Source organism: Notothenia rossii (genome assembly GCF_949606895.1).
Source record: "Notothenia rossii genome assembly, chromosome: 7".
Lineage (NCBI taxonomy): Eukaryota > Metazoa > Chordata > Actinopteri > Perciformes > Nototheniidae > Notothenia > Notothenia rossii.
In genome coordinates, this window is record NC_136905.1 from 14,234,272 (window position 1) to 14,247,533 (window position 13,262).

At 35.2% G+C, this 13,262-nt stretch overlaps 2 protein-coding genes across 3 annotated transcripts; both read left to right on the forward strand.

Annotated features, from left to right (window-relative positions):
- The first annotated feature begins 1,702 nt into the window (after positions 1-1,702).
- LOC307013336 (C-type lectin domain family 4 member C-like) lies at positions 1,703-5,842 on the forward strand. The gene is made up of 6 exons (XM_079640698.1): positions 1,703-1,855; positions 1,943-2,050; positions 2,135-2,320; positions 3,860-4,020; positions 4,451-4,563; positions 5,471-5,842. Exons 1-6 carry the CDS (start codon positions 1,786-1,788, stop codon positions 5,613-5,615), a joined length of 783 nt encoding a protein of 260 aa, XP_079496824.1. The 5' UTR covers positions 1,703-1,785; the 3' UTR covers positions 5,616-5,842.
- Positions 5,843-7,171: 1,329 nt separating this feature from the next.
- LOC307047166 (uncharacterized protein) lies at positions 7,172-13,030 on the forward strand. 2 transcript variants are annotated; one of them, XM_079693911.1, is made up of 7 exons: positions 7,172-7,309; positions 8,031-8,093; positions 9,409-9,510; positions 10,165-10,359; positions 10,764-10,918; positions 11,113-11,231; positions 11,823-13,030. In XM_079693911.1, the coding sequence occupies exons 1-7, from the start codon at positions 7,249-7,251 to the stop codon at positions 11,965-11,967; spliced, it is 840 nt and encodes a 279-aa protein (XP_079550037.1). In that variant the 5' UTR covers positions 7,172-7,248; the 3' UTR covers positions 11,968-13,030. The 2 variants fall into 2 exon arrangements, with proteins under 2 accessions (XP_079550037.1, XP_079550038.1); XM_079693912.1 differs by having other exon boundaries at positions 9,412-9,510.
- Positions 13,031-13,262: the final 232 nt, after the last annotated feature.

Here is a 13,262-nt window from a genome sequence, read left to right on the forward strand (position 1 = left end):
AATATACTTAAAGTACAGAAAGTAAAGTAACTCATTCTGCACAATGACCCGTTTCAGAATAATATAGTACAGAAGTTTTATCTGCTAAATGTACTTCAAGTATCAAATGTAAAAGTACTTGTTGCAGAATGAATCTTCTCACAGTATTTTATTTTTATGGTTATTATGTTATCCTGTTTTTATACATTTAGGAGTATTTTACTGTTCACAGTTTGTCAGTACTGCATTATACCATATCAACATATTGTGTTTTTATGCGTTCAAAGTAACTTGGAGTGTATAAATAAATGTAGTGGTGTAAAACGTATGTTATTCACATTTTTTCAAATGAAGTGGAGTATATGTATAAAGTAATATGTCAAAAAAGTCCTTATGTACAATACTTGTGTATAATATAGTGACTTTTGTGATGTCTTCCACTGATTCTGAGCCATCGTATGTAGTCCGTAGAAACAAATGGTGCTTGGGCAGAGTGTTGGACAGACAGGGGAGGAAAGGCCAACAAATTGTTGACAATATATGACCTCCATATGAGGTCGGCCCAGACTTTAGGGGTTTTTAAAACAAAACTAAAGACTCACTTCTTCTCCCTGGCATTCTAGTCCGAGCAGAGTATGACTACGGACAATTCCCTGTGTTGGATTTTTATATTTGTTGTGGTAATTTATTGTCTTCTGTTCTTTGCGAATATAGTAATGTGTTATTTATTATTTGCATGTACAGCACTTTGGTCTCGACTAAAAATCGTTTTAAAATGTGCTTTATAAATAAAACCTGATTTGATTTGATTTAATTTGACAACATCAAAAAGGCAGAATATTGCAAGCCTTTTTTTTAGCATGGTGACAATAAGTGATTTCATCTCATCAATGATGTGTATTGCAACCCTGATTATCAGTAACAATAACCAGATGATGAACCTGACAAGTTAAAAGGTGAACTTCAGTAAGAGATACAGTTTAAATGTGTCAACTTCCTGTATCGCAACATTGTGTACATTTGGTTGTTACAGCAGCAGAGGTACTTCTGAAAACACACAATACAGACATGTTGTGTTGAAAAGAGTTTATTTAATAGATGCATTGGTAAACTTTGAGATGCAAAACGTAATATTATCCACTGTTCTACAACTTCATTTAAAACAGCTTTATAAACAGGACTGAATAAATGTTTCTCGACTCAGTATACACAGCTCCAGTTAACCTGCTAAGGTTAAGAAAAAAAGACGGTATTTCATGTAAAAGCAATACCTCTAAACGTCTAGTGCCATGGTTCATTTATTATAAGAGTCATTTACATTGAGAAATATATTTATTATTTAATATATTAAGATAAATATTGTTCTCACTTCAACAAATGAAGTTGATCCATGATATCTGATGTGTTTGGCTGTAATATTCAATTATTGCATAGATTTAGGGTCTAAACTTAAATAAAGTAGACTAAGCCTGAAATGAATCTCTGTGTGATATAACAATACGTGGCCTGATAAAATGAACTACAGAATAAGTGCACCATTAACTACTTTTACTACTTCAGCTGTTTGCTCTACATTTTCCACTGATAATGAATCAAAACACATATTTCAGATGTATGTTTCTTTGGTTTCCTCTTTCATCTACCTCGGGTTTTGACACCCTTTAATGAGAACAGAAACCTTGTCACTTGAAATTAAGTCACACTGCAGAAAAGGGAAGGGAGTGACTTTCAAAAGTCACTTATCTCACAACTTACAGTTCTAATTTCCTTCAAACTCTTTTGCATTTTGCAGAGAAAACGAACGAAATGGAAGCAATCTACGATGAGGTGAAGATATTGGAGAATAATGTGTTGGATGCAGATCCTGCCATACCAGGTTAGTTATGGATCTAAAAAGGACAAAAATAACGATAATTTGCCATGAATTTTTTTAATGAATTGATTGTTTTTCTGTTCTTTGTAGAAAAGGAAAAGAAAGCTCAAAGGTACACTCTGCTTCATCTGGTGGCAATAGCTTTGGGGATTATTGGTTTCATCTTGGTGTCGACCTTCATCGCCGTCAGAATCCACTGTAAGTCTGTCTACCTGATTTCATTAGTTAAAACAACAAGTGAGTGCAAAGGTAACAGTGTCCTCCTTTAATCGGTAAACACAGTCATGTCAGAGCAGCACAGAGAAGGAAACAACTTGATGACAGAGATTCTGCAGCTGCAGACAGAAATGACGGATTTAGAGAGACGGGGAGAAGAGCTGACCAGAGAGAGAGACCAGCTCAACTGGACCCTCGGAGTCATCATGGAATATCAAGACCTCCCTGTGAAAACACTCTGCCCACAGAAAGGTAAACACATGGTGTCATTGGTGAAAGGGATTAACTCAAGTTAAGTACATGTTTTAGGTATGTGTGCTTTACTTGAGTCACTTTTGCTCCAGTGCATCTCAAAGGGAAATACTTTTTACTTCATTGTTATTGTCTGACAGTTTAAGTTACTTTTTAGATTACAACTTTACAGAGAAAGCTTTTTTAAGGAGAGCCAATTATCCCTTTTGGTTATTTTTCCCTTTCCTGTATTGTGTAATGCACGATTCTGTTCATTGTAAAGGGTCTGCAAAGTTACCTCCAAACACTCCCCACCCTCCTGAAACACCTCCATAAGACTCATTTATTTACTTCCGTAACATAATGACATCACTGTGTAACCCTCATGCTTTTATTGGCTAGCGCTCCAAAACATTGTACATGATAGGCTAAGGGGTGGGACATCTCTAAGCAGCTACCCAATCAGAGCAGACTGGGCTCTGGTATCACACAGAGGGTGAACAGAGGTGCTGCAGCACAGGCAGTATGAGAAAAATAAAGACCTTTTTGAACATGAAAGCAGGTAAACATGTCTCAATAGTGGCACAAAATACAATTATGAACCTAAAATGAGCATCTCCTTTAAATGTCTATGACTGAAGGATGTAATGCTCCTTTATGCCTTGAGAAAAGTCTCCTTCTAAAACCCCGTTGACTAATGTGTAAAATGCATCGTCACAAAGCTTAAAACAGGGATACAACATATATTCCAGTTGGCTTTTAATTTAAAGTTAACTTTTTACACAAACACTAAGTACTCATTCAAAAACATTATATCAAATCGTAAAACACTCAAAGGAAACATATTACATATTACACAGACTGCACAATGTCTACTTTTATTTTTCCTTCATGGCTTGAGAAAAGTCTCATTCTAAAACCCTCGTGGCTAATGTGTAAAACACATCGTCGCAAAGCTCAAAACACGGATAAAGAGTTGTTTTCCAGCTGTTTTTTGTTCAAAGTAAACTTTTTAAACACACAAAGTTCTAAGAGGATATCAATGCTACAAGCCTGAGGATTTTGAAACAATATACTACCCACCAATATATAAAGTTATTCAAATTAGCACAACTTTATTAATCTACAAGAGTCAAATGCAACATACACAAGAATGCAGTAATAATAATTTTGTCTTTCTTTAACTACTATTTGCTAATAATGATTCATAAGTTAGGTTGTTGTGGACTATTTAAGTGTGCAGTATTTGTACTTTTATTTAAATTATTTTAAGTATTTCAGGGGTCTGTTTGGATGTTTGTCATCGCTTGTCTACCGAGCCACTTACTTCTGAGCTCTTAACTTGTTAATATAACCACTACCTTTTATTTCATTTGGATTTGTATACATGTTCCTTGTGAACATTGTTGAAAAACATAATTAATCTTTCAGAATTTGTACATTTTGGCACAAAAATGCTTTTATTTTGAGTGAAATAAGCTGTTTTAAGAAAGAGAAGGATGATACTTATTTTATATGTAGTAGAAAATGACTATGATTGTGTTGTCTCTTGTCCAACAGTGTGTAAACCTTGCCTGGACGGCTGGGTGCTGTTTCAGTCAAACTGTTACCTGTTTACATCAGGTACTTGGTCCTCCGATTGGAAGGCTTGGCAGGATAGCCGCTCTGATTGCCAACGCATGCATGCAGATCTGGTGGTGATTGAGAGCCTCGAGGAACAGGCAAGAACGATTTGATTTAATTTGTAATGTCATGCTCAAATAAAGCCAGAGAGCATCTCCACCTCTGTTTCATGGCCAGAAAATATACTGTGTGACCACTGACCACATACAACTGCCAAAAAAGACACTAAAGATGATTGCTTCAGAATATATTATGAAGTAAACCATATAGTGTAAATATTGTGTTCATTTCTCTTAAATTCCCACTCACAGATGAATTCTGCATTTTAAACATTTTAAAATAAATCTAATTTATGTAATCCTTTCTGCTATGTTTTTTAATGTTCGTTTCTGTCTTTTAATGTGTATTGTTTTTCTTTGTGATTGTGATTTATTGCATCTTTTTGTATGAAATGTTTGTAGCAATCTAAATTATAGTTATATTTTATATGACACTTTTCTATATTGACAACTGTATCAAAACATCTAGGAATTCATCAATAACCACACAGAGCACTATAATGATGATAATTATGGATATTGGATCGGCTTGAGCAAGACGGGCACGTGGACGTGGGTAGATGGACGCAACCTCACTGTGACGTAAGCACACAAAAACACTCACGATCACTCAAAAGCTGCCACATGCAGAACATCGTCACCACTGTGATTTAGACACATGTCTTTATCACAGGTTGGCAGCCTGTTCCCCCTGTGTGCTGCATTTTGAACTTTGTGTGACTGGGTTTTAGTGAAATATGACACACAGGGAAGATTATGCAAAAATGGAGAAACACCTTTCAACATGTCGGTCTCCTTCAGTAACACCAAAGACAAACCTTGCTAGAGAAAGCAAGAGGGAGGGAGAAACAAACGCAACACAGTATCAAAAGTAAAGGTGTGACACCAGAGGCAAATGTCCTTAAGACATAAAAAAAGGACCACTTCCAAAATGCACATTGATTTTACTATACTTTGCCAATTTGTATCTATATATTTCCAATATTCTCTATTTGTGCCATTAGATAATGTCAAATTTAAATATTTTAGTATAACTTTTCAGAGAACTTTTCAAAATGTTCTCACAATAATGGAGGTTTTGTCATAATGTCATTCATAACCTGATTTCTATAACACCGTATACCTAAAAAACATAGCTTAAAATGATTTTGTTCATGTTTTCTTTTTGAATTTTTGAACGATACAAAGAGATATCCTAAATTCCCTCTATAAAAATGTTGTTTCTAGTATGTCAACAAATTCAAACAAGAATTTTGAAACCAATGTTTATATATCTAGGCCTCAGTTCCAGTTACCGATGACCCACTCCCCCAAATCAAGTGGCTCATTGGGAATTGGGGGTGAGGCCTATGTCAGTTACCTATATAGTAAGATAGAGCCTAATCTTGATGTTCAAATTACAGTAAACCTGACGGCCAAGAAAGCGAACAAATGTATTTGCAAAAACATTTGTCACTGATTGATTCCATGATCTCTTTTCCTTCACCAGGTTCTGGAAACAACAAGATGGCTGCGAAGGGAATTGTGTTTTGAGTCAGCAGAAAGCAGATCCTCCGGCCAACTGGTGCGGAAGGAGCTGCTGGATGAAGAACCGCTGGATCTGTGAAACAAGAGCTTTGATCAAACAAGATTAGGCTTTGACTATATCATCCAAATGGGTTATTTAACATTCAATACTTCTTCTTTATGTCTTCCTCTCAAAGCTGTCTTATAGTGTTTCTCCTGTTTGAGTTTTTTCCTTACTGTCTTTTTGTAAATTATTGCCAGTTCTACAAATGCTGCAGAGTACTACTTGAGATATGATATGCTTCAAAACATGTGTGTGTGTTAAAGAAAGTAAATAAAGACTATCCATCCAATATCCATGTGTTTTACTTTGTACTGTGTATGTGTTATAACATGCTCATCATCCTATACATCTATACTTGTTGGCCACACGTGTACAAGCTGATGCAATGTTACATCATGTTCAAGGTACACGGTCATATGTGTTATAATTCAACTATATGCAGCAGTGAGCTGATATTAAGTTGTGTTGTTGTACTGGATTTTTAAAAAGTAGGACTAAAATTAGAAACAATATAATTCAATCTAGTACAACTTGAATGAATAATTTAATAAACACATGTCTCCTTGTTTGCTCCTGTGTGAGTAATGTTTACCAAACACTACAGTGCACCTCTCTTTTAGGAAACTTCTGAGCCCTGTTGGAAGAAGTACTCAATACTATGGTCCTAAAATACTTCATTATATGTGAACGTCGTGATTTCACGTTGTTCTTAAGTAAAAGTGCAAAAGTAATAGCAACAAAATATACTTAAAGTACAGAAAGTAAAGTAACTCATTCTGCACAATGACCCGTTTCAGAATAATATAGTACAGAAGTTTTATCTGCTAAATGTACTTCAAGTATCAAATGTAAAAGTACTTGTTGCATAATTAACCTTCTCACAGTATTATATTTCTATGTTTATTATGTTATCCTGTTTTTATATTTGTTTAGGAGTATTTTACTGTTCACAGTTTGTCAGTACTGCATTATACCATATAAATATCATCATATCATTGTTATGCCTGTTTTATAACTGGGAGTGTATAAATAAAGGTAGCGGTATAAAATGTATGTCTTTCATCTTTCAAATGAAGTGGAGTAAAGTACAAATATTTCAGAAAAGTCCTTATGTACAATACTTGTGTATAATATACTGACTTTTGTGATGTCTACCACTGATTCTGAGCAATCATATTTATTTAGTCCGTAGAAACCAATGGTGTTTGGGCAGAGTGTTCGACAGACAGGGGAGGAAAGGCCAACAAATTGTTGACAACATCAAAAAAGCAGAATATTGCAAGCCTTTTTTTTAGCATGGTGACAATAAGTGATTTCATCTCATCAATGATGTGTATTGTAACCCTGATTATCAGTAACCATAACCAGATGATGAACCTGACAAGTTAAAAGGTGAACTTCAGTAAGAGATACAGTTTAAATGTGTCAACTTCCTGTTTCGCAACAGTGTGTACATTTGGTTGTTACAGCAGCTGAGGTACTTCTGAAAACACACATTAATTAAATAGGAACATCTTGTGTAATTAATGCCCCAAAGATGAAGCTCCAACCTCTCTGTTTGAAGTAATCAAAAAACTGATAGGTTGCAATAAACAGAGTGTAAAGGGGAAGAGGAACCTCTACTTTGTTTGAAAATGTTTTCAGTCACACTCTCAATCTCATTGTCTGAACCATACGCTGATCTTTGACTTTTAAGGATGGAGGAAGAAATCGAGTATTCTACGGTTGTTTTTAGAGATGTACGTGCAGCTCCAAAAGGTAAGGGACTGTTGCTCTATTAAAAGTGTAGACTTTTTAATATCTATTTAAGGGTTCTGTGTGGGAGAATCAAACTGTTCTAGTCACATAAATAAGTTGTTTTCACTCGTTTGCAAGATTTCAAAAGCTCTGTGAATGAACACAAAGTTTGAAATGTAAAGTAATGTCACTTCTATGATGCACATTATCGTACATACAAGTTTAATTTACTTTTATCAACACCACAATTTCAAGTAATTGATTTTCTCCATAGTGTTGCTGCAGGAATTTGAAAGTGAAACAAGCACCAAAGCAGCAAATGCATCTTCCGGAAGTTGTTAAATCTCTTTAAACAATCGACAAAAAGGATCACACAGGTGTCCAAATGAGATACACAGTCTAGGGTACATCCAAACACGATGCAACAAAAAAGAGGCTTACTCAAGACAGCAAAAACACTATGATTTCCAAATGATACGTACTTAATTCTTCTGTCCTCTCTGATGTAATATCGAAAACTGTTTGACGTGCAGCACCACCACCATTGAAAGAAATAATTTATAATATTTGACCTCTTTAAGTGTCCCATCCTATAACGCTTGGAATGGACATTGACGTCAATTATCAACAGAAAGTGCTTTACCATTATTAACACAAGACATGTTAATGTATTGGAGTGAAGAATCATTCATATTAATCCAGTTGTTTCTTTGTGTCCTCGTGTTGTTATTCTGCTGTCCAGAAAGAAAAGAGGACCCAACTATTTCCGAAGTAAAACCTTCGGGGTCTGCTTCTACAGTACCAAGTGAGCTATAAAAACAGTTTTTATTTCACCAGTAAAGTTTTACAACCTCATAAACGAAAACATATTATTTACTTGTTTGTAAAGTAGTACCAGGGTTGCCAACTCTCACGCATCTGGCGTGTGACACATGCTTTCACTCTCAATCTCACGCTCTCACGCTGCCCAAACTATTCTCACGCCAAAAACAAGATGAACCGGCGATCGTTTTTGGTTGGTTATTTACAATGTTGGGTTGACAGCTGCTCAAGCTGTCGATCCGCTCCCTCCCCGCCCCCACCACTCTTAACAACGTTAACAGACAGCAGAGCAGTGGGAGCCGGTTGGTCAACCCCCGACCCGTATTGCGCATGCGCAGATCTAAAATCCAGTAGAAATTATAAAAAAGTGTCTGGTGCTTATTGTTCTACTATACCAAAATAGATTCAAAGAGTGAGAGTGAGAGTGTGTTAATTAATATATTTGGCAGTTTAGAGTAAGTCTGTAGATTTGTTTGTGTCTGTGTGTTTCATGTATAGGCCTCTCACGATAATTAATTTTGTTGGATACATTTTCCCGGAAATTATTGCGATAAACGATAAGATTGTCGGCACCGTTGTATGACCATTTTAGACCACTGACATAATGATAATATATAATAATAATTCAAGTATATCCTTTCAAACTGCTAGTCACATCCTCATGTAAATGACAATGTATCGCGTTCATTTTTATTTATCGTACGATAAGTCAATGAATCGCCATATGCACACAATAAAACAGTGGAAACAAACATGTGTTTGTCTTTCATTAGTGAATGAAACTTTGTGCCCTTTATAGTCTGTGTCCAATATTGTGTATTTGTATATATTGTATATATATATCCTATATGCTAAGGTCCCGCTACTGACACAATAGCAGTCATTTAGTGCGCATATGTGTAATTAAACCCATGATATCAAAATCTCACTCCAGCCAGGTACCCAAAGTTGGCAACCCTATAAGACTTAACACTTGATAATGAAAGAAAGCTACTTTTGTCCTGTAACATTTTGTAATGGAAACATGGACGTTTTTCTGTATCAAATCAATTTGCTAAATTAAAAGCGCCTAAAATACATCAATAATCTTTAATATGTCCTGGATGGTTATAGACGTTATCATGTTGGTGATAAGGGATTTGTTTTGTGCTCGTAAATGTCAATAATTTAATCTGAAGAAAAAGAGACAACAGTGTATTACAAAATCACAAATGTATTTTCTGTGCACCCATCATCACGTTGATATCACTTGGTTATAATTACAACTGTGATTGAAGTATGATTTGTCTCATTACAAGCAGATGGTGAAGCAGCTGCATGCTCTCACTCTCACTTGCTGGCGGTGTGTTTGGGGATACTGTGTTTCCTCTTGGTGGCGAGCATCAGTGCCATCGTCTACTGTGAGTTTCATGTCAACAAATCATGGCAGCTTTAATATATTTTAGACCAGCTGAGTCCGTGTGGGTTGGTATTGCTATTTCATGTGAGTTCAGATTTCTCAGATTTGTGCCTGCTGTTGTTTAAATATCAGTCATCAATTTTATTTTCGTTATGATTGTTCAGTTAGATCTAATACACACATATTTTTTTTCCACATATGTATATTATTATTATTATTATTATTATTATTATTATTATTATTTATTGTATAATATTACAGTATACAGTATTCATTAGATTTAAATATATATTTTATTTCAATTGAAATGTCTATATGTGTCTTATGCCTGCATTCTGCTTGCTCCATTTTGTCTCTTGGACTGTTTTATTTATGTATTTATGTTATAAAGGTATGTTGCCTTGTTGTAGGAGACTATCTACTAGACATTCATTGACAAAAACTGAACTGGTTAACAGTGGATATGACAATAACACTTTAGAATGTTTTCTCTGTTTTAATATGATCTTTAAAGACTATAAAATATGGAAAGTAAGTTGGGTAGAAAATCAGTCTACAAAAACACTGTATGGAAAATAAGGCTTCTCTTATAACAGGGAATGCACCACAGTTTTTTGTCTGAGTGTTTGATGTGTACTTCTCATTCTCGCCACAGTCAGTGTGTTGATGACAAAGCAGAAATCAAACCTCAGCGTCCTCACAGCAGAAAATGAGCAGCTGATAACGGAGAGAAACCTCTTAGAGCGAGAGACGGAGCAGCTGAGCAGAGTCACTGAAAACCTGAACTGGACGCTGTCAATCATCCTGAGGTTTGACACCTTCCCCGTTTACGACTACTGCCCAGATAAAGGTAGGTGCATCGTGCTATGTTGACGCACCAGTATGTTCTTCATCTTAAAATACAAGCCATTTTTTTTAGAAGGACGTTGGGATAATGAAGAGTACAATGGCCCTGAATGTATCACAATATTCCCCTATGCATCTAAAGACAGTTGTCGACTTGAAGGTTTTACCAGCAACACATTTTGAGTTGGATAAAATAAAACTGTAAAATAAACCGCATCATTTTATTAGGTTGTCGAGTTAGCGGAGAGGTATTGAAAACGCCTGTGGTTTATTCAAACTGCAACAGAAAGCACATTCATTATCTTTTTTGTGAGCATCCTTTTCAATTTCCTATATCTTTGTTTCTGTTTGTGTGTTTTTAAAAGAAAAGATTTGAACTTATCCTTTTTTTTTCTTTCATGAATGCAGAGTGTCAGCCGTGCTTGAAAGACTGGATTCAGTTTGAGGAGAAGTGCTACCTGTTTTACAATGAAAATTCTCCTTGGATGACAGCGCCAGAGAGCCAAACGCTTTGCAGAAACAAAGCTGCAGATCTGGTTGTTATCGATAGTCTGCATGAACAGGTGAGCTCTAACAGCATGCAGCCAAAGTTAATCAAGTTTTTATTTGTGTTTCAATTGAAATGTAGACATAACATGAACATTCAGACCTAGCAATAGAACTTAAAACATACATTTACATCCAAAGTGTAATGGGAAAAGTTGTAATCTATTACACTGTGCATGCTTCTGATGATCTCTCTCTGTACGACTTACAGGAATTCATCAGTAATCACACAAAGTGTTACTTCGATAAGTTTCATGGATACTGGCTCGGGTTGAATACAACTAATAACAAAGACTGGGGTTGGATTGATGGACGTAATGACACTCTAGGGTAAGAGAGATTTATTTTCAATATACAATTGAATTTACAAATGTTAGCCTAACACACTCATGACAAGAAACATATGATGTTAAGGTGTTTTTTAGAAACATATAAAAGGTTGTTCAGAAAAGCAAGGCAGTGCATCTGGTTTATCACCACTGAGGTTTACACACAACATGTGCTTTGGTGTATAGTTGTGCATACATAGTCAGAAAAATTAAGATGTAAAATAAGAGCAACTATATAGAAATATTACAAAATATGTTAGAAACAAATCTCAATTAGTCAACCAATTGCATGGTTTTTAAAGCAAAAATATGTCTTGTTTAGGCTTCAAACATGTTTAATGATAAAAACAAATATAATATACAAGCAGTTATAGGGGGATTGGTATGCATTGGTATTTTTACTTTTAATCTAAAATTACATTTTCCTGATTAAACTTACATATGTTCAGCTAATTACCATTTCCAATGCAGGACCTGCAACATTTCTATGGTGTTTATTAGTATTCTCACTTAAGTAAAGGTTCTAAATACTTCCTCCTTGACAGGCAGTAATATAATTAAAGGTACTGATATCCATGCTGTGTGTTTGAAGGTACTGGCTAAGGGAGAGCTTTGGAAACCCAGGCCGGTGTGCACTGATGATCCCTGGGAGGAATGTGACAGCCAGTTGGGATCCAGCAGACTGTAAGATGCAAAACAAATTCATCTGTGAGAGCGACGTCCTAGTTAAGGTCTAACTAGTTAATGCTGTGATGTGAGCAAGTAGCTTTTCATGTTGTTGGCAGAACTGCATTTCCCTAACTGTAGCATTACCAATTTGGAAAAATAATGATTTAGTATATACGTGTTCATTCTTTTTGAAACCTGTACCACTGTTTCAAAAAGTGAGTATGTTTTCAAACGTATTTTTATTAACTTTTACATTTGGAAAAAAGACGAAAATTCACACAATTTTAAAATAATAACTTTTTGATCAGAATCATTTTTATTACCAAGTAGGTTGATACATACGAGGAATTTGCTTTGGTATAAGAGGTGCATTCAGAGACACAGAAAGAAGAATACGTAAACAAAAAATAAATGAAAAAAATAGTACAATTATAAAAGCTAAGACTATTGCAACAAATACAAAATAAAGACAATATTCACACAAAATATAGTTGTGTAGGTCAAATGTAATAAAATAGGACAATAGTTACAGTATATACTATATTCAAAGTGGAGAGTTGTGCTGAGTTCAAAAGGGGTAGCATGGAGCAGAAATGTGCAAAATGCAGGATTTACTTTATTCAAAAGAACAATGTTAACGTTCCTAAATGTATGACTTAGTATGTAAGTGTTCATCTTTCTGAAACCTGCACCAATGTTTCAAAAAGTGAGTATGTTTCTAAAATGCATTTTATTAGCTTTAATGTTTGTGTAAACATATCTATGTTGACTGAAGGTGAAACTAAACCTAGAGATCTTAATGATGACAAACCACCGTCATGGTTGTAGTAACTCTCAAAGGAGAAATCAAAGCCTGTAAGGTGGTTGGAACATGTGAAGTGTTCCCTCCAATGATCTGAAACACAAACTCCTTAAAACTTTCCGCGACGTCTTCACCAAACATTTGAAAGCTTTTGCAACTCATGTTTGTTCCTGCGGTCGTCTTGCTGCATGTTGTGCACTCAAAAGTTTCTGGTGTTACATACATGTCCCGAAAGTTGTGTTTTGTTTTTTTACATATATGCCCTTTTATTCACACCGATGTTTTATATTGTTGTATGTTTTGGTATTAAAGTTTGTTTTGTTACATCAGTCGGTCTGTTGTATCCAACTGCTATTATTCTTCATTCAATTGTTAACCTTTATTATAGGTAATCATTTAAAGAATGCAGCTGCGTGTATCATGTAAAGTTATGTTCTACAAATATTTCACATCACTTTTTTTTGCAGCTAATAAAAGGCCTTTTTTCTGATAATGATAACGGTATGATAAAGATGTTTTAGACATAGAAGTACCTTGTTGACACAACCTTATGTCCTTCCC

Coding starts and splice junctions, on each gene's coding strand:
- LOC307013336 (XM_079640698.1), top strand. CDS start 1,786: ATGGAAGCAATCTACGATGAGGTGAAGATATTGGAGAATAATGTGTTG. Junction 1,856..1,942: donor TGCAGATCCTGCCATACCAG/GTTAGTTATGGA, acceptor TGTTCTTTGTAG/AAAAGGAAAAGAAAGCTCAA. Junction 2,051..2,134: donor CATCGCCGTCAGAATCCACT/GTAAGTCTGTCT, acceptor CGGTAAACACAG/TCATGTCAGAGCAGCACAGA.
- LOC307047166 (XM_079693911.1), top strand. CDS start 7,249: ATGGAGGAAGAAATCGAGTATTCTACGGTTGTTTTTAGAGATGTACGT. Junction 9,511..10,164: donor CATCAGTGCCATCGTCTACT/GTGAGTTTCATG, acceptor TTCTCGCCACAG/TCAGTGTGTTGATGACAAAG. Junction 10,919..11,112: donor TCGATAGTCTGCATGAACAG/GTGAGCTCTAAC, acceptor TACGACTTACAG/GAATTCATCAGTAATCACAC.